The 18,811-nt window shown below is 45.0% G+C and overlaps 1 protein-coding gene across 6 annotated transcripts in view; it reads left to right on the top strand.

Moving 5' to 3' along the window:
- Positions 1 to 567: 567 nt before the first annotated feature.
- REEP1 (receptor accessory protein 1) overlaps positions 568 to 18,811 on the top strand; it is a 100,956-nt gene continuing 82,712 nt past the window's right edge. For 2 of the 6 annotated variants that reach the window (XM_025994400.2, XM_072767108.1), the window contains exon 1: positions 1,179 to 1,344. In XM_025994400.2, the coding sequence (XP_025850185.1) occupies positions 1,313 to 1,344 (32 nt within the window). In that variant the 5' untranslated portion in view covers positions 1,179 to 1,312. Of the gene's footprint in view, positions 824 to 1,178; positions 1,472 to 18,811 lie in introns of those variants that run through there. The other 4 variants (XM_072767110.1, XM_072767107.1, XR_012003134.1 and 1 more) reach the window with 4 other exon arrangements.

Raw genomic sequence — 18,811 nt, 5'->3', positions numbered from 1 at the left:
AAGGCCTGAGGTCTCCTTGCCTCTGCAAGGAAGCAAGCCATGTTGGGCAGGGCTCCTTTAAAGAAAGCTTCAAGCTAGCTCCTCTCTGGTGCCTCTCACATCTGACATTGAATTACACATGACATGAGCGTCAGTAAGGGGAGAGGCTGGGAGAGTACCATGGAGGGGGGTGAGGGAAGCCGAGGCAGAACAGAGGAACAGTGGACAAAGGTTTTCTAAGCACAAGGGAATACTGTATCGGAACTTATATAATAAAGGCCAGAATCAGGGTGAGGAAGGTGAGGCATTTGTCACAGGGGCAATATTTAAGGGGGTACCATCAAATGCAGTTATCAAGATAAAAAATACTTAATGCAATTAAAAAATATATGTTAGGATGTGTGTATAGTATACACATTTTTCCTTTTGCTTAAGGCACCAAACTGGTTCAGCAGGGCAGTGGTGTTATGCCCTAGGAGCTCCTAGGTTCCTCCTGGCCAGATTGTACCCCTGAACCAATTCCACACAGAAATGCTGGAGCAGCCCCCTGGGAAAGGCCTTCCTCAGGAGATAAGCTTTTATCTGAGCCTTGAAGAAGGAGGTGAGGCATGGAGTGTATGACCCCGAGAGACGGAACGGCTCACATGTACATCCAAAATGCCTGAGTTGGAAAGAGCTAGACGGCTAATTGGGGAAGGGTGGTGGCACTGAGTTTGCAGGCGGGGACCAGATCCTGCAGAAACCCTTCCGTCCTTTAACTAGGGGAGGCGCAGGGCCCAGACTTGGTTCTCACGTAGATAATGCCCTGTGGGCGACAGATTGGAGGGGTCAGGCCTGGATGCAGGTAAGTCCCTCGGGGGCCGGCCCGGGGTCCAAGCGAGGGATGACCGCACCCCAACCCGAGCAGGTGGAGGAGACCAACACACCTCCAAGGGCCGGGGCGGCACCGAGGGGGCGCGGCACCCGGGTCTCCGCCCCGCCAACCGGTCCGCCTCAGGGTTCCCCCGGAGCAGCGGGTGCCAGGGCGCGCGGAGGCGCCGCCCGAATGCGGCCGCGGGCTGGGGCGACGCGGCCGGGGCGGGTCCCGCTGGTGCCCGACCGACTCGCCGCCCAATCGCCGCGGGCCCGCCGAGCCCCGGGGGGCTGGGGCCGCCGCCGCCGCCGCCGCCGCGGGAACGTGCCGCGGCTGCGCTGACGCGCGAGCGCCGGGCAGGGCGGCGGGCGCGCTCAGTCTGCTGGCGGCGGCGGCCGTGCGCGGACGGACGTGCCCGGAGCGCCGCAGCCGCCCGCGCCGCCCGCAGCCGAGCCGCGCCCGCCCGCCCGCGCGCCCGCCATGGTGTCATGGATCATCTCCAGGCTGGTGGTGTAAGTGGCCTTCCCCGCGCCCCTTCCCTCCCCTCCTCCGCCCCTCGCCCCGGGCTGCGCGCGCCGCGGCAGCGCCCGGCCGGGCTCGCTCCGGCTATTAATACGCGGCGGCCGCTAAATTTAGCAGGTACAGTAGCTGCCGAGGACGCCTGCGGGCGGGCGGCGGGGCCGGGCGCTCGGGGGCCGCGCGCCGGCCGCTTTGTTCCCCGGGCTGGGGGGCGGTTTGCGAAGGCCCCGATCGGGCGCCGCGGAGCCACGCGTCTCCTCGGGGAGCGCCGCGGGCGGGGGTCTCGCGTCCTCGCGCCGCCGCCGCGCTTTTGTCGGGGGAAGGCGGCGAGCCCGGCCGAGCCTGGGCGCCGCCCGGAGGGGTCGGCGCGGAGACGGCGGCGCGCCGGGGGGGCTGCTGGTGGCCGCGGAGGAGCACGCCTCGTCCTGGGTGCGCAAACTGACAGGTTAAGGCGGGTAGGGCACAACGGGACGTGTCCGAATCGTGGGTGGGCACCTCGCGGCCCCCGCGTCGGGTTCCTTGGGCGGGGGCTTGGGACAGATCGGGGTGGGCGTCTCCAGGAACTCACGGGAGATTTCGAAGTGACAGCCGGCCACCCGGGGTGGGGGTGGGGTGGGGTGGGGTGGGGGTGGGGGTGGGGGTGGCGGTGACACCTCCCAGGCCTCGTAGGAGAGCGCACAGTCATCTGGGGTGAGGCCTGCGTGAAGTCATGGGGGGGGTGGGGGGCACTTTGCTCTGTCAAGCCCCAGGGCCGAGTAGACGTTTGAGGAGCTCCTTCCCTCGTGGATTCATTTCTCTTTGGAGATGCACGAGGCTGGTGTTTGCCTGAGTCAGGACAGACTTGCCACCTGCTCAGGGGAGCTGGGGCTGAAATTGGGCTGGAGGGGAAGGTGGGAGGTGCAGCTCGGGCTTTTTCTTTGTCTGGGAAAGCGGGGCCTCGGGACTCTGCTTGATTGTGCGCGGTCACTCCCATCTCCTGCCCTTCTCTACTGATTCCCAAAGAAGCAGCCAGAAGCAGCCTTCTGAGGTCATTCTCAGCATTCTGTCTATCGTATCGACACTCGGCCACCATTCTGGGCTTTCTTCCCAAAGCCAGAAGGCCGGAGTGGATGTGCCTCTCGGACCCCCCTCCCCCCCCCCAAGTCATCCCTTCCCTGCAGGCCTCTCCACAGCTGTTGCGGACTGCTGGGGCTTGGTGCTGTACCTCGAGGCGGCATGTTAAATATTTAGAAGATTTCTGAGGGCAGAGCTGGCATGAATAATACAGGGAAGCGACTGGAACGCCTTGCCCCACCTCATGCCTTACCAAGGCCTGTCTTGCCTTCAGGGTGGTATTTTTTTCTCCTGAACTAATGTGTGATCTTCCTATTTGGCAGTGGCTTGTTGGGGGGGGCGGTGGGGGAGGCAGGGAAGGGCAGGGTGTGGCCGGAGACTTTCATGGGCCTGCCTGGAGAGCTCATTTTCTTTAGGTCCTACTGGGCTGGGGCTGGCCCACCGGAGAGTGAAGGCTTCCAGTCTGGGGTCCATGTGACCATCTTTAATTTTATTAGCATTCCCCCTCCTCAACTACACAAGGTAGCTGAGGGAGAGGTAGAGAAAAGACGTGTATATTTGGAAGGGGTCTCGGTGTTGCTGTTACTTTCTAAAACCACACTCCCCAGAAGTGAAGCTTCGGAGTACTGAAATGACCATGAGAACTGCCATGTCATCCAGGACCCTCTGCCCCAAGGGAGAATTTGTAGGATTTGGGGTTGTTATTTCCATGGTCAACTCCACCTATCCCTGATCACTGTCTGTACCCAACATGGAAGTGTCAGTTGTCAATTATTAAAACCAATTTAATAAGCAGTACCAGTTTCACATAAATAATAATCTCATAATAGGAAATTCAGGAAGTATAGGTAAATAGATTGAAAATCATCCACATTATTACCGCACAGAGATAGCTAACGGTAATCTTGAAAAGTATGTTCTTCAAGATGTTTTTTCCAATGCATATACACACATATATTTATAATTCAATGAATTTATTGATTCAGCCCAAATTTCCACATACCTCTTAGCAAGTAGTAGGAATACCAAATTTAGAATCAGAAAACCCTTGGTTCAGATCTGTTGGGCGATCAGATTCCAGCTCACAAGAGATCCTAGTTCAGGAACTAGTTAACCTCATGTTGCTGTTGCAAAGATTTCAGGAACACGTGATACATGAATTGCCGAGCATCTTCTGCTCTCCCCATCCCCGCCCCAGGTTAGGGAACTAAGGGAGGGTGCAGTTAGAGCTCTGGAAGAGGCTCTTAATCTACTCCTGTGTTTTGCAAACTGGCTTCCCGGAGGGTCACCCAGCCTGATCAATAAGGAGTAACTCCCTTTTGTTTGGTTTGTATATTCGGGTTCTAAATAAAAAATAATTTGGAAAATACATGGGTTTTAGCATTAATAAAAACTACTCATCAGTTCTCCTCTCTCATCTGTAAAACACTGCAAGAGGAAATATGCCTTGCCCAAGGACACAAGGTAAGCTTGTGAAGAAAGCAGGCTCTGGATTTTTGGTCCAATGCCCTTTCCACCTCTGCTTGTCCTTAACAGTTGTCTGAAATTGATCTCTTTCAAGCTCCCAAGACCTCTGCTATGGCATCCTGTGATTTTGTTCATCAGTCCCGTTTCCTATAAGAAACTTTTTCAAGGCTATGTAAGCCTCTGTGACATCAAAGAACATTTAAGGAAGACCTATCACTGTGTTCTGAGGATGGAGAGGGAGTGTCTTCCTTCCACCCAGAGGCCTCAGAACAATCTGATGGCATCCAGGCGGATGGTGCTTGTAGATATCTGTCCTGCCATTGGCTCTGAGTGTTTCTAGGACAGTAACCATGGCTTATTTCCCTCTCTGACCCCTCCCAAACCTCTTTTTTGAAGTACCTGGTATTTGAGTACGCTCAGTAAAGGCTGGTTATGTGGAAGGAGATCAAGGCCTTGGGATAAGCAGGGGAGCCAGCCAGTATTATCTCCTAGGAATGCTGGTTAATGGGCATCAGGACAGGCTTGTGCCCAAAGTTCTTAGAGTGAGGACCGATTTGAGATGCTGCTTTTGTGCTAGTTGTCTTTCTTCCAACTCTATTGACTCAGCCTAAGAAGAGGTAAAGAAGAAATAATCAGTGTAGTGTCAGGGTTGGCCTTGTTAGAACCTAGTTGATATCTGCATGGAACACAGGAGTTCTTTTATGCCTGGCTTGCTTGCCTCCTTTACAATATTTTCTTTTCTTTACAAAGAACTCAAGTTGGGGATCCCTGGGTGGCTCAGAGGTTTAGTGCCTGCCTTCGGCCCAGGGCGTGATCCTGGAGTCCCAGGATCGAGTCCCACATCAGGCTCCCTGCATGGAGCCTGCTTCTCCCTCTGCCTGTGTCTCTGCCTCTCTCTCTCTCTCTCTCTCTCTCTCTCTCTCTCTCTGTCTCTAATGAGTAAATAAATAAATATAAAAAAAACCAAAAACAAACCCCCCCCAAAACAACCCCCAAAGAACTCAAGTCTTAGGCATCAATGAATTTTAAACTGGGGAGAGTATGTTTATGTGCCTTGGAGGATTCACACAGAGATTGCTCATAGCCTTCTTGGGAGAATGCACTATCTTGAAGCATTTATTCCAAGGAGCAGGGGTTGCCTCATTGTCTTTGGACAGAATTTTGGCTAAGGTCTAGAATGTTGGCTAAATAAATCCAGAGCTTCTTCCCCTTTGGTTATTAGACCCAAACTCCAATTACTGTGTGGGGGAAAAGAGAGTTCTAATTTAAAAATTTTTTCAAATAACTAAAAGCTGTACAGAAGAAACCCTTATTTCCACATTGCACATGTTTTAAAAAAAAAAGTTAGTTTTTAGGAGGTCAAGTCTGATATTTAAGACAGTCTTAGTTTAATGGCTGTAGATCTGGCTATGTCCCAGGATTGTGATTTGGAGCATGAAGTCTATTTGTCCCGGTGAAGGATGTACAAATAGAGAAGACTGGAAGGAATGTGAGTTGTCCCCAAGATATTCTCCAACTGTTGCAAAACAAATGGAAATAAATGAAAAGGATCCTTAAACATAGGCTTGCCTTTCTTTGAGGGTTGCTTTTAAAAAACAGAATGCAGAAAAAATCCCATTAATTGGAGGTTTAGATCGGTTGAAGATTTATTTCCTGGCACTCTGGGATGGTATAGGGTAGGAGCTGGGTAAATCTTTCAATTGTATGAGGGGAAATATTGAACTGGAAGTCAGAGGATTTGGGATCTAGTCCTAGCACTGGGCTGACCCACTGTTACAGTCCTAAGGGCACCTGCCACCACCATAGAGCCCTGCCCCTGGTCTGTGAGACAAGGCTGTTGACCAGCATCACCTAGGGGGGTCCTGGCACAACTCTAGACCCCTTGGTTGTCCCCTTCTCCCCCAGCAGGCCCACATGCACCATGTTTATTTATAAACAAGAGGAATATCCTCAAGGAAGCGAAAAATACCAGCTTTGATTTCACTGCTGCTCTGCTGCCTTGTTCTTTATTAATCCTGCCTGCCTGCTGGGAAGTCACTTCTGTGTACTTTTCCCAACCGTGTCTTCTTTGAAGGTTAGCTGACTAGTGAAGGTCTTACCTGGTTATTACTGGCTCAGTTTTCCTCTTCCTTTTCAAGTGAGCTATCTTTTTTGGAGGATGTATTATTTGGAGGAGGCAGAGCCCTGGGAAGAATGACAAAAGAGGGAGTCAGGCCCTCAGTGGTCACCTAGTGAGGCTGTTGTTTTGTAGTGTGTGTGTGTGTGTGTGTGTGTTCTGAGGAGGTTCCAGAGGCTGGGAGGATAGGAAGACAATAGTCACAGTATATGGCACATTTGGATTTTCATTGTCAGAGATGAGCCATGCCCATGTCCAACTGGTTACCAGGATTCTTGGTGTCTGTGAGAATTTTTCCAAGGATGAAGCCCAGGGGATTTGCATTTGGACTCTGAGGGTGTTTTCCTCTCACTTCTGGGCCTTGGGTGGATTGGCCCTGATGGATTGGAAGATGGATAGTTCTGTATGTTTGTTTTGAAATTTTAGATCTCATCTGTCTTCACATAGAAGCACATTGTTTTCCTTTTGGGTTTTTCTTTAGTTGCACCCAGGGGCTTTTCTGGGATTACAGAAAAAAAAAAAAGGAAATATTGATAAAGAACCAAGTATTTGGCACCCAGTAGGGATGTCTAAAGGAATCTTGACAGGTAATCTGATACAGGTTTTCAAGTATGAGTATGGCACATGTACCTAGACCAGGGATTGCAAGTGAGTTTCATCTCATGGTCGATAGGAAGTTGCCTGGGACACTATCTTGACAAGTACGACTCTGGGTTGGACTCCATGGGAAAGGGATCCCATGAATGTTTCATGCAGGGAAGAGGATAATGGGAGCACAGCTGTTGGTTCAGTATTTTCTCTCCCAGACCTAACCCATTCCGGATCAGAGAACTCCACCATCAGAATTTTATACACTTCCCTCAATTAGTGGACAGAAAGCTGCATTCTTTACCTAAGTTAACACCTCCTCCCATGCCCCCCAGCATCCCACCTACAGTAGGCCTTGTTAGTCACCTGGCAATTCTAAGCCAAAGGTGCCTCCTTCTTGCCAGGATAGGGGCAGTCCAGCCTTGTGGCTCTCTCGTCTGCCTCTTTCCTGTAAGGACCATCACTCCTATACCTACATTTTCCCTTTTTCAATTTGTATTTCACCAATCATAGCTTAGTTAAATTCGACCTTGGGCTTCTCTGGTGTGGTTACGCATTCACATCCTTTCTACCTCCTTGTAGGGTCTATGGATGATACTCCGAGCTTCAAAATGAATTTTCCCTTGCCTTCTTGGCAACGTACCCCATCCCACTTCCCTCCACTCAGCCGCAGGATTGGGCATGTGAGTGGGCCCAGCTACACATTTCCCTGGGCACAGAGATTGATCCAGAGGTGGGTATGTGATCTAAAGTGAGCCATCATATCCTTCCCCAGGGCTTGTTGATTTTGGAGCTAAACGAAAGCAACCTTGCCTATAAGGTCCAGAGCTATTAAGATGTAAAGTTGGGGCTGTTGGCAGTTAAATTCCCTGGCACATGGAGAAGGCCTGTAGGCAAAAGGGGAGAATATGGCAATGCAGAGGTAAATGGAGATGAGCTTTGGTTTGTGCATTTACTTCTCCTTAAGGATCACATGTGTTTTTTTGTCTGCCTCACAGCTCTTCATGTGTAGAGTGAGTTAGGACCTTGCTACTCAAAGAGTAATCTGTGTACCAGCAACATTGGCACCACTGGGAACTAGTTAGGAATGCAGAATCCCAGGCCCCACAACAGCTAGTGAATCTGCATTTCAGCAAGATTCCCATGGAGCTTGAGAAGCGCTGAGTCAGATATCATCATCTCCCCTGTGAAATGAAGAGAAATTGACTTGTCTAAGGTTCCTGTCATTGGCTGTAGAATCAGAAATGAGCCATTTGTGCTGAACTGGTTCATCCTTCCTGGTGCTAAGAGGTCACAACCCTGACTTTTTATGTGTTCTGAATGGCATTACTGGATTCCTTTAACCCAGTGCCCAACCATGAACCTTTTACGATGGGCTGCCTAGTTGTGACCTGTGTAAAATTTAGTTTTGCCCTACTTGGGGTTTAGATTGCCAAGACAATGTCTGTCAGACATAGTGTTATGCTGAGAAGATCATGCTACTCAGAGGAGAGTGGGATACAGCCTACCTTGAGAAAGAGGTATGGTAAAATACAATCAGCTGATGGTGGGGACTTGCAGTGGGTTTTCAGGAACATCCAGGGGCTTTTTCTCCTTATGAGAAAAAAAAATCACTGGTCCCCATGTGTCCCTCTTGAGGAAGTTGAAAGAATCCAGAGAAATCTGTAACCTCTTCAGCCAGGCCCTGTGTGCTGTGGAATCCAGTTTTATCAGGGAGTCCTCTTGGCTCTATCTTCAGAATATTCCCCCATCCAACTGACTCCTAACTCCACTGCCACCATCATGTTCCAACCCCATTATTGCTCTCCCAGACTATTTCAGAACTATCCTAATTGTTTTTCCTGTTTCTACTGCTGTCCCTCCAATGATTTGTTTAAAATTTAAGAAAGGTCATAGCTTTCCTCTGCTGTTTAAAAGTTGTCCAAAGAACATGAATTTGCGCTCCAAAATTACAAAACACTTTAGGTAAAAAACAACTTTAAGCAGGATTTATATACCACCAGGAGCAGGCTTAGCCCTCTAGATATAAATAAATAATACAATATATTACTTTTATGTATTATTTATCTACAGTAACTATTACTTAGAGTCCTTAGAATAAGTCTAAGTGAAAAAATGAAGAATTGAAAATACAAGGAAACAACAGATCTTGGGGCTGAGTGGGGAGAAGAATGGGCCCATTGGAAAAGAAGCAGTTCTAAAAGTAGAAAATGAAGGATTGAAATAAAAACTCAATGGAGTTTAAAATGAGAGATCTTAGAGGTAGAATGCATTTTAGTTATATTAGGCTCTTGTTTGATTGAGAAAGAAGACAGGACCAGAGGGGTTAGGTCATTTATCAAGGTCAGTAGCCTGATTGGCTAGGCCAAGACTTGAGGCCAGGTCTTAGTTTCTCAAAGTGCTTAGTTTTAGTTGTTGACAGGGATTGAACTAGGACTAGTGGTGACTAGAAGAAAAACTTTTGACTTGAGAGAAGGACGGGATTTCTAGTAATTGGTGCTAATGTAAGATAGTGAGTTCTTTTTGGCTTCCAACTCAAAAACTATGATTTTAATATTTCCCCTTACAGCGTTCGAGGAAGAGATAAGAGTTATTGGAAAGATTCTCTTTTTCAGTGGGTAGGCCTTCTGTCCTTGTATGAGATTGACTGATTCATTCATTGATTCACTGACTATTTATTGACCATTTGCTTTGTGCCAAGCACTACTCTGGGTACCAGGAATATAAAGATGAATGTATTTCATTTTCATCTTTGAGAAGTTGATAATGTCGCATAGCCAGTCAGTGGGGAACTTGGACTTGGATTCAGTTGTCCCTCCTTCCCAGCCAGTGCTCTTTCCACCTAGGGGGCGGGGAGGTTTGTGGGCATATGTGAATGACTTTTCTGGCTTTGGTTGGGAATTATAGTGAGCAGCCCTTTGAGCAGAAAAAGTGGTGCATCTGATATGTGAAGGCATTGAACCACTGCTGCATCTGTCTGACTGAGGAACACTGTGGCATCCAGAGTTGGGAGAGGAGAGGCAGATGAGAGGGTGCACTGAGTGAAAATGGTCTGGGACAAACAGATAGGTGAGGTTGAGCATCCTCACCCACTATATTAGTCTATAATTGCTGCTGTAAAAGCTGTAAACTTGGTGGCTTAAAACAGCATAAATAAGTCTCTGATAGTTTTGGAGGCCTGAATTCTGAAATGAGTCTTTTGGCACTAAAATCCAGATGTTGGCAGGACTTCTAGAAGCTCCAGGGGAAAATCCATTCCTTGCTTCTTTCAGCTTCTGGTGGCTGTTGGCATTCTTTGTGACCACATCACTCCAGTCTCTGCTTCCGTCATCGCTTTGCCTTCTCTCTGTCTTCATACCCCCTACAAGGACCCTTGTGATTACATTTAGAGCCCACTTGGGCAATCCAGGATACTCTCCCCATCTCAAAATCCTTAACTTAACCACACTTGCAATGTCTCGTTTGGCTTATAAGGTCACATTCATAGGTTCCAGGGACTAAGCTCTGGATATTCTTTGGGTGAGAGGATTAGTCATTATTCAGCCTCCCATAGCTTCTGGTTCTGCTGCAGAAAGGTCCTAAGCTGAAGAAAGTTCATCTAAAAACAGACTAAAGAAAGGTGAGTACTGTGGTGTTCTAATATCTTATTTTGTCTCAATTTACAGACTTTTCTTGATTTGGTAAAACTCAACAAAAAAGACTACAAATAAATGGTGAGGGTATAATGGATAATGACACAATAAACACTCCTTTACTCATTGCCTGTTTAAGAAATAGAACATTACCTTCATTGTATCAGTATACCGCCACTGTTGATGGACATTAGGGTTCTTTCTAGATTTTTGTTTTTCTCTTTCATTCTTGCAAAGAACTCTGCAATGAACTTTCTCTCTTTCTTTTTTTGCAATGAACTTTCTGGTATGTGTTTCCAGGTACACCTGTTTCTTTAGGAACAGAATAGCTGAGGCATAGGATATAGGCTTTTTTCACTTGGCCCAATAAACATAAATTAAGTTTTCTATAGATGTTTAGGTCTATTTCTGGGCTCTTGGTTGTGTCCCATTAACCAATTTGTCTGACCCTGCACCAGGACCACACTGTATTAATTGTCATAACTTTATGAAAATTCTTGATATCTGGCCTGGCAAGGCCCCTTCCACATCTTGTTTTTCAGAAAAGGTTTTCCAAAATGGTTTCCTTTCAGCGGTATGTATATAATTTCAGTTGCACCAAGGTTTTACTGTCACTTGATATTGTCACACGTTAGAATTTTTGCCAGTCTGGTGGGTACCAAATGGAATCTCATTATGGTTTTAATTTGCATTTCCCTGAATACTAATGAGATTGAACATCCTTTCATATGTTTATTGCCCATTCATGTTCTCTCTCCTGTGAAGGGTCTGTTCAAGTCTTGCCAAATTTTCTCTTGTCCTTACCATTTTAATTTGTAGGAGTTCTTTAAATATTCTGGACACTAATCCTCTTTCATTTAGGTGAGCCACCCGGACTGCCCTGCTCCCAGCAGTTTCATTGTTTTGCCATTCACATTTAATTTCTTACTCCAGGGCAGCCCAGTGGCCCAGCAGTTTAGTATCTGCCTTCAGCCCAAGGCATGAGCCTGGAGACCCGGGAGTCCCAAGTTGGGCTCCCTGCATGGAGCCTGCTTCTCCCTCTGCCTGTGTCTCTGCCTCTCTCTCTCTCTCTCTCTCTCTCTGTGCCTCTCATGAATAAATAAATAAAATCTTAAGAAAATAATAATAATTTCTTACTCCATCTTGAGTTGATTTTTATGTATGAAGTAGAACTCTAGAATTTTTTCTTTTTTTTTTAATAAACAAAATGTTATCCGAGCACCATTTATTTTAAAGTTCATCCTTTCTCTTCAGATCTGCAACGCCCAGCCGTGTTATAAATCAAGTTCTCGTAGATGTATAGATTTGTTTCTGGGCCCTTTCTTTTGTTGCATTGAACAGTTTTGACCCTCCAGCAGTACCGCTGTCTTAATGACCACAGCTTTGTGAAAAGTCTTAATGTCTGGAATGGCAAGACCCCCACCTTCAAGGGTATCTTAGCATTTTCCTCTTTTATATACGTGGTTAGAATTATCTTAGAATTATGTGTTATAAAAAAAAAGAATTATTACACACACATATACACTCACAGTCACTCAAAAATCTGTTGGGAGTTTGATTGGAGTACCGTTGAATATATGGGCGAATGGAAAACTGATGTTCTTAAGATAATGAGTGTTCCAATCCATAAACATGGTATCTAGTTCTTTACTTAGGTTTTGAATTATTTTCAATAAAATTTTGTGAGCTTTGCTGTTTTGCATGTCACTTGTTAGATTTATTCCCAGGTATCTGATATTTGTTGATGCCAATATATTTAGTATTTTAATAAAATTTTCATCTTGCAGCTACTTGTTAGAAGAATGAAATCTTGCTAAACTGTAGATTCTTTCGGGATTTCCATATAAATAGTCATGTTATCTGAGAATATAACACAATGTTGTGTCTTTCCAGGAATTAGTACTTTTTTCTCTTCCCCTTACTGCAGGGGTAAAAATCTCTAATTGAAAATGACTAAAAGTAGTGAAGGCAGGCATACTTGCTTTTTTGTTCCTGATTTTAAAAGGAATGCTTCAACATTTTCCCAAAAAGTACTGTGCTTGCTGTAGGAGTTTCAGAAATAAACTTTATCACCCTAAGATTCTTTCTATTCCTAGTTTTGCTCAGAGTTTTTGTAATGAGTGATACTATATTTTCTCTAATGCTTCCATTAAGATAATATATTTTTCTGGCCCTTAATCTGTTAAGTGACTTGTTAATATTTAGTTTAGTTTTTTTTGAGTTAGGTTTGTGAGTGGTGTTGGCTATATTGTCCTTGTCTGATTTTGGTGTTAATATTGTGTTAACCTCATAAATGAAGTTGAGGGTGTATCCTCTTTTTCTATACTCTGGAATACCCTATGTAATTTTGGATTTCTTTTTGGAATAATAGGTGGAATGTGCCAGTGAAACCACTGGGGCTGGGTGCTTTTTATGTACGAAGATTTTAAACTAGTTATTTCATTTCTTTAATGGTTATAGATTCTCTCTATTTTCTTGAATCAATTTTAGGTGAGGACTTCATTCATTTAAAATTTTTTTCTGGGGATCCCTGGGTGGCGCAGCGGTTTGGCGCCTGCCTTTGGCCCAGGGCGCGATCCTGGAGACCCGGGATTGAATCCCACGTCGGGCTCCCGGTGCATGGAGCCTGCTTCTCCCTCTGCCTGTGTCTCTGCCTCTCTCTCTCTCTCTGTGTGACTATCATTTAAAAAAAAAAAAATTTTTTTTTTAAAATTTAAAATTTTTTTCCAAGTTATTGTTAACATTGCCTCTCCATCCCATTACTTTTGACCTTTCCTTCTAGCACACTTCATTAGACCTAGTTAGATATTCTTACTCTATCCCCATAACTGTTAATTTCTTATTTCTGATTCCCTTTTCTGTTACTGTTGCATTATGAGTAACTTCCTTCATGTCTGCCTCTTCAGCCATACACTCAGCTGCTGGATATTCATTGATTGTTAAATTTCAGTTATTGTATTTTCAAAATGTTACTTGGTTGTTTCAGAATGGTTTGGACATGTTTCATGGTCTGTTTCTTCCATCTTTTAAATTCAAGTTTATTCCTTTAAACATATTTATTTTATGTTCTAAGCCTGATAATTCTGGCATCGAAATTCTTTCTGAAGGTCTAACTCAACTTTTGTTTCTGTTGACTACGTTGTATGAGGTACATTGTATGTTTTCCAATTTAAAATCTTTCTTTCTTTCTCTTTTTCTTTTCTTTTCTTTTCTTTTCTTTTCTTTTCTTTTCTTTTCTTTTCTTTTCTTTCTTTTCTTTTCTTTCTTTTTTCTTTTCTTCCATAAGCTTGTATTCTTTGTCTATAGGAATACTTTGAGGCCTGGGTTAACAGTAGGTTCCTCCAGAGATTTGCATTTGCTTCTGCTGGGTGTCTAGAGGCACTACCAATATTAGACCCCTAGAAAGTAAATCCTTGAGACTTTTGTATTTGACCACTTGGTTGGTGTAAATTTGGGCTGCAAATGGGTGAGGGCAAGCTGTGGTTACAGATTCCCAGGGGGAAATCCTGTTTTCTCTCCCCCTACTATCAGGAGTAAACAGTGGGCATTTTGCTTCTGTGTACCATCAGACTTGGTAGCAGGCCGTCTCTGGTCTACTCTTTCACTGATGGTGTACTTCTTTGGGGTCTTTGTTTCCCAGGACTGCTGTACCAAAGTACCACAAACTGGATAGCTTAAAACAGCAGAAATGTATTCTTTCACAATTTCGGAGGCTAAAAGTCTGACCTCAATGCAATGTCAGGGTCATGTTGTCACAGGGGGCTCCACAGGAGAATCTGGTTCATGCCTTTCTCTTAGCTTTGGGCAGTTATTAGTGGTCCTTGGCCTTCCTCTGCCTCAGTTGTCTCACATGATTTTCTACCTGTGTGTCTCTTTTCTTCTTTTTGTAAGGACACTAGTCATATTACATTAGGGCCCACACTGATGATCTCATCTTAGCTTGATTTCAGATGCAAAAACTACTTCCAAGTAAGGTCTCATACACAGGCACTGGGGTTAGCGCTTCCTTATATCTTCTCCAGGGACACAATTCAATCCATAACAGAGTCCACACTTCATAGAGGGATGTCCTGGGGCAGTGTTACTCAAAATGTGATCTGATGGTCCTAGCGTCACCTCATCTGGAATTTATTAGAACCATATATTTTTTGGGCCCCTCCAGACCTACTGAATGAAAATACCTGTAGGGCAGGGCCCAGGAATCTGTATATTCATAAGCTCTCCAGGCTTTATTATGCAGGCTGAAGTTTCACAAGCATTGCCCTAGAGTTTGTCTGTAATCTATAATCTTTTATAATCTAACACTCAATGCCTTAGTTCAACAAGTGCCCTGAATTTACCTTTTTGGGGCACTCATTTGGCTTGGTGTTTGGCCTATAAGACATCCTTACATTGATATAGTATGTCAGTATGTTTTAATAGATTCTTTAAATTGATTACTTTTTTATTTCTAAAGCTGGGAAACCCGTAGAAAAGTTGAAAGAACAACACAATGAATACCTATGTTAGTTTGACCTTGGCATACCCACTCCATCTCTTTCTCCATAAATACACATATTTCCCAATGCTTAACCATCTGAAAACAGGCTGTGGACATCATGCCACTTCATTCCCTAATACTTCAGTGTGTCACTTAAGGACAAGATTATTCTCCTACACTAGTGGTTCTCAAACTTGTTGGTTTCAGGACCCCTTTACACTCAAGAAAACTGGGGAACCCAAAAAACTTTTCTGTGCCTTACATTTTTCAATATTTATCCTATTATAAACTTCAATAGATACATTTTGAAATATGTATTCATTACTTTTAAAAGAACAATAAAACCCATTACATGTTAAAATAAATAACATATTTTTTACTAGAAATAACTCCATTTTCCAGAACAAAAACAAATGCTGAGAAGAGGGCATTGTACATTTTTGCAAGTCTCTTTCATGTCAAAGTTAATTGCAATGTGTAAGCGGTAGCCTTATTAATAAAGGTTGATGATCTGTCTTACACTTTGAATGGATCTCTTTTTCATGCATGATTTGTAACATCATGCATTTGTTTTGGAAACTCTTGGTTTACCAAATTAAATGCAGATCTTCTAAATGATGACACATTGCATTTATACAGTATTCAGAAATCACTTTAATTAATAATACCATCAAGCTCATTAGAAAAGTCCTTAAATGTTGCGATGCTTGTGATGGTGGATACAAATTCCAAAATTCTAATTTTAGCTTGAATTTCAAATTTTTTCATTGGCAACAAACACTATTTGTTTTTCTTGAAATAGTACGCTCATTTTATTCATTTTCTAGAAAATGCTTGCCAGATACCCAAGTCTAAAAAACCATCATTTGTCCATCTTTCAAGTAGCAGTGGTGTTTCATGAACAAAAGTAGACAGTTGGCACACAACTCAACAATACATGTCCTTTTTCTTCAGTTGTCATACTTTGCAGCAGTACTTTATGTGTACTTCTCATTTTACCATAAAACATTAAAAATACCTGTACTTGAGTCAAGGTTTAATAAGACTGATGATTTTTACTGCATTATCAATGACATTCTTAAATGAAATGAGCATTTTTCCCCCTATTGTGAGTCATGGTGACTGCTGGTAGAGATTGGTGTTTCTGCCTTGATTTATCCAAAGGTGGACCTTATAGACCCTCTGGAAAGGTCCTAGAAACCCCCTGAAAGGGTTCTGGAGTCTCCCAGGAGTCTGTGGATTATACGTGGAGCACCACTCACTGTGTGTACAAGCAAAAACCATTACCATGCCTAAGAAAATCAACTCTAATTTTGCGGCGGCATCCAACATGTATGTGGTCCATACTCAAACTAACCCTAATTTTAAAAACTCCTTTATGTATTTTTTTTCTTGTTACTATTTGGATCCAGTTAAAGTTCACACATTGAATTTGGCTAGTATGTCTTTTGACCAATCTAGAACAGTTCTCTCTGCCCGGCTCCCACCGACTTTATGAAGAGTCTAGGCCAGCTATGGTATGGAGTGTTCTGGATTTGTCAGACTTGCCCTCTTGATGAGATTCAGGTCAAACATTGTGCAGATGATGAGGTACACCTCCCACTGCCTTCTATCAGGAGGACAGAATGTCAGACTGTCCCATAATTAGTGGATCCTAAACTTGACCACGTGGTAAAAAGATTTACAACTTATTTAAATCCAGAATTTTTAGTTCTTTTCAGTGGGAGGGTATGTCAGAATATCTTGTCTGATACTGTTATATTTCCTCTTGGCTCTTCATTTTTGAAGTTTGAAGGTTCTATCAGAATTCTTTTGGTTCTAAGGGGAAAAATACAATTCATGCTGGCTTATATAACTTAAAGTCTAGAGTGGCACTGACTTCAAGGTAGATTTGATCCAGTGGCACAAGATTAGCACCAGGGCAGCAGGTTCTCTTGGTCTCTTGCCTGCACCCATGGTTAAGGCTGGCTCCTCTCATGGACCCACGCTTGTTGCCAACAGCTTCCAGGGGCTTTGAGTTTCTCATTGATGTTCAGTGGAGGAGAGCATCTTCTGTGGGACACAAGGAAGTTTCTTCCCCAGAAACTCCTAACAAGCATCTTGCTCTCCTGCTTTTGGTCACACGACTGAGCCAGTCCCTGTGGCAAGAGGATGCGATGTGCTGACGTACTGAAACCAGCCAGGACCCACCCTGGACCTCGGGCTGTGGTCAGCTTCTCCAAAGCATAGGGGCTGCAAAGAACTGGGGAAAGGACACAGGCAAATATCCTCCAATGTTTAGTTGATAATGTAAGGCTTTACTGAGTACCTGCTTTGTGACAGATATTGTGCCAAACCATTCTTCATTCATTCAGCAAGTGGGCTCAGTCACCTGGTATTTAATGAGATGCTACTGTGGGCTGAATGTTGGGCCACCACAAGGGAAAATAGAGTCATTGCCATCACAGCATTTTCACATAAAGTTTGTGATATCATTAACACAGCAGTCATATAAGGTGAGCATTGCTATCTCTTTTCCAAATGATAAAATTGAAGCCCAGAGAGTGAAATAGGCTGCCCCAGGTTCCCCAGCAAATTAGTGGTGGAGCTGCATCTGGAGAAACATGGTATGGCCAGCAGCACTGCCTGGCCCAGGCCTGGATGGGACTCAAGGTATAGATTCTGGTCCTGGTTCTACTTGGATGGGTTGTATGATCATGGATCATTCTGTTTCTCTTTGTGGCATTGGGTTGAACCTCCCGGCATGTAGGTTCCCTGGTTGTTCACACTACCCCACCATCTGCATCTCCTAAAAGTGTCGACTGCTCAAAGCAAGGTAGACTTTCGAACACCCATTCACTTTCTCCCCAGAGTTTCAGGAGCCCTGCAGGATCTTTGATGTTATGATGAGGAATTGTTGGATAAAAAACTAAGGAGGACCTTTAGGACCTGCTTCCTCCCACTCCTGTGTGGAGGGGGGGGGTGGTAGGAAGTGGAGTTGAGCAGTGGATTGGCTGGTGAGTTGTTAGTGTGGCTTCTGCCCATCAAGACCCAAGAGAATCAATTTAAGGAGCTGCTGGTTATGCTTTTGTCCTTGCTAGCAGATTAGCCTAGTTGCTGTGTTTCCTGGCCAGGCTGGCATGGCCCTGCCTGCCTGCTCACCACACCTGTGCCTGCCTCATCTCAGGAGAGGCTGGGATCCAAACTCTGAGGTCAGCCTGGGCTAGTCCAGCCCCGCAGTGTCCTCTTAGGCATGATAGAGGCTCAGCACTTCCCCGGAGATAGCTCATCCAGATTAATGAGGCTCTGGGCGGGCAGGTGGTTTCCCTCCAGGGCATGGGCACATTCCCTGGCTAACAAGGATGCCTAGGTAGCCGAGCTGCCACTGCTGGGCTTGCAAGCTGGCAGCAAGATGAGGTCAGCTGTGGTTGCAGCATGCCTGTTACCAGGCAAGGGGCTCTGGGGCTGGGTGAAGTCACTTGGGGTGGGAGCTCTGATCTCAGGGTTGAGGGGTACAATGGGAGAATTTGAAGACAGCTTCCTGTGTAGAGGAGCTATACCAGTCACTGAGGGTCAGTCCTTCCTTTACATGAGTGTGCTACTTGATGGTTTTCAAACTGCTTTCATGTCTGTTGTTAAATACAGACAGATATGGTGGCTTCCAAGTTGAGAGCAGCCTGCATGTGCTTGTTTGATTTGTAGTGTTTTGTTTTATTTTTTGCCTTGCAATGTTTTATATTTGAATCCATTACCAACATTCAACATTGAGAGATGTGTCACTTAAATCTAGATTTTTGTCTTCTGTTGGAAGAATCAGAAGATCTAGCACCCCAGCATGATTCCAGCAAGGCAACATCAGCTGAGCTGAACAGTAGGGGTACCCATAGGGTACATGCTTCCAGATCTGTTCAGCCTTCCACCTGGCTCCGTCGCTGCAGGCTCCTGGTGGTTACCATTTCTCATCTTACACCTGGTTATTTCCATCACCAGTATTTCCAGAGCCTAAGCTGGGGAAGTGGGCATTAGGATCCCCATTTTGCCAGTGAGGTAACCAAGGCCCAAACTGGTTTCAACATGTGATGCGGGAAAATAGTCATGACCCATTTCAGTCATGCCTCTAACACTTAATAGTTCTGTGACCTTGA

The sequence above is a fragment of the Vulpes vulpes genome, chromosome 8, assembly GCF_048418805.1.
Source record: "Vulpes vulpes isolate BD-2025 chromosome 8, VulVul3, whole genome shotgun sequence".
NCBI classification, from domain to species: domain Eukaryota; kingdom Metazoa; phylum Chordata; class Mammalia; order Carnivora; family Canidae; genus Vulpes; species Vulpes vulpes.
This window is presented reverse-complemented; position numbering and strand designations above follow the sequence as displayed.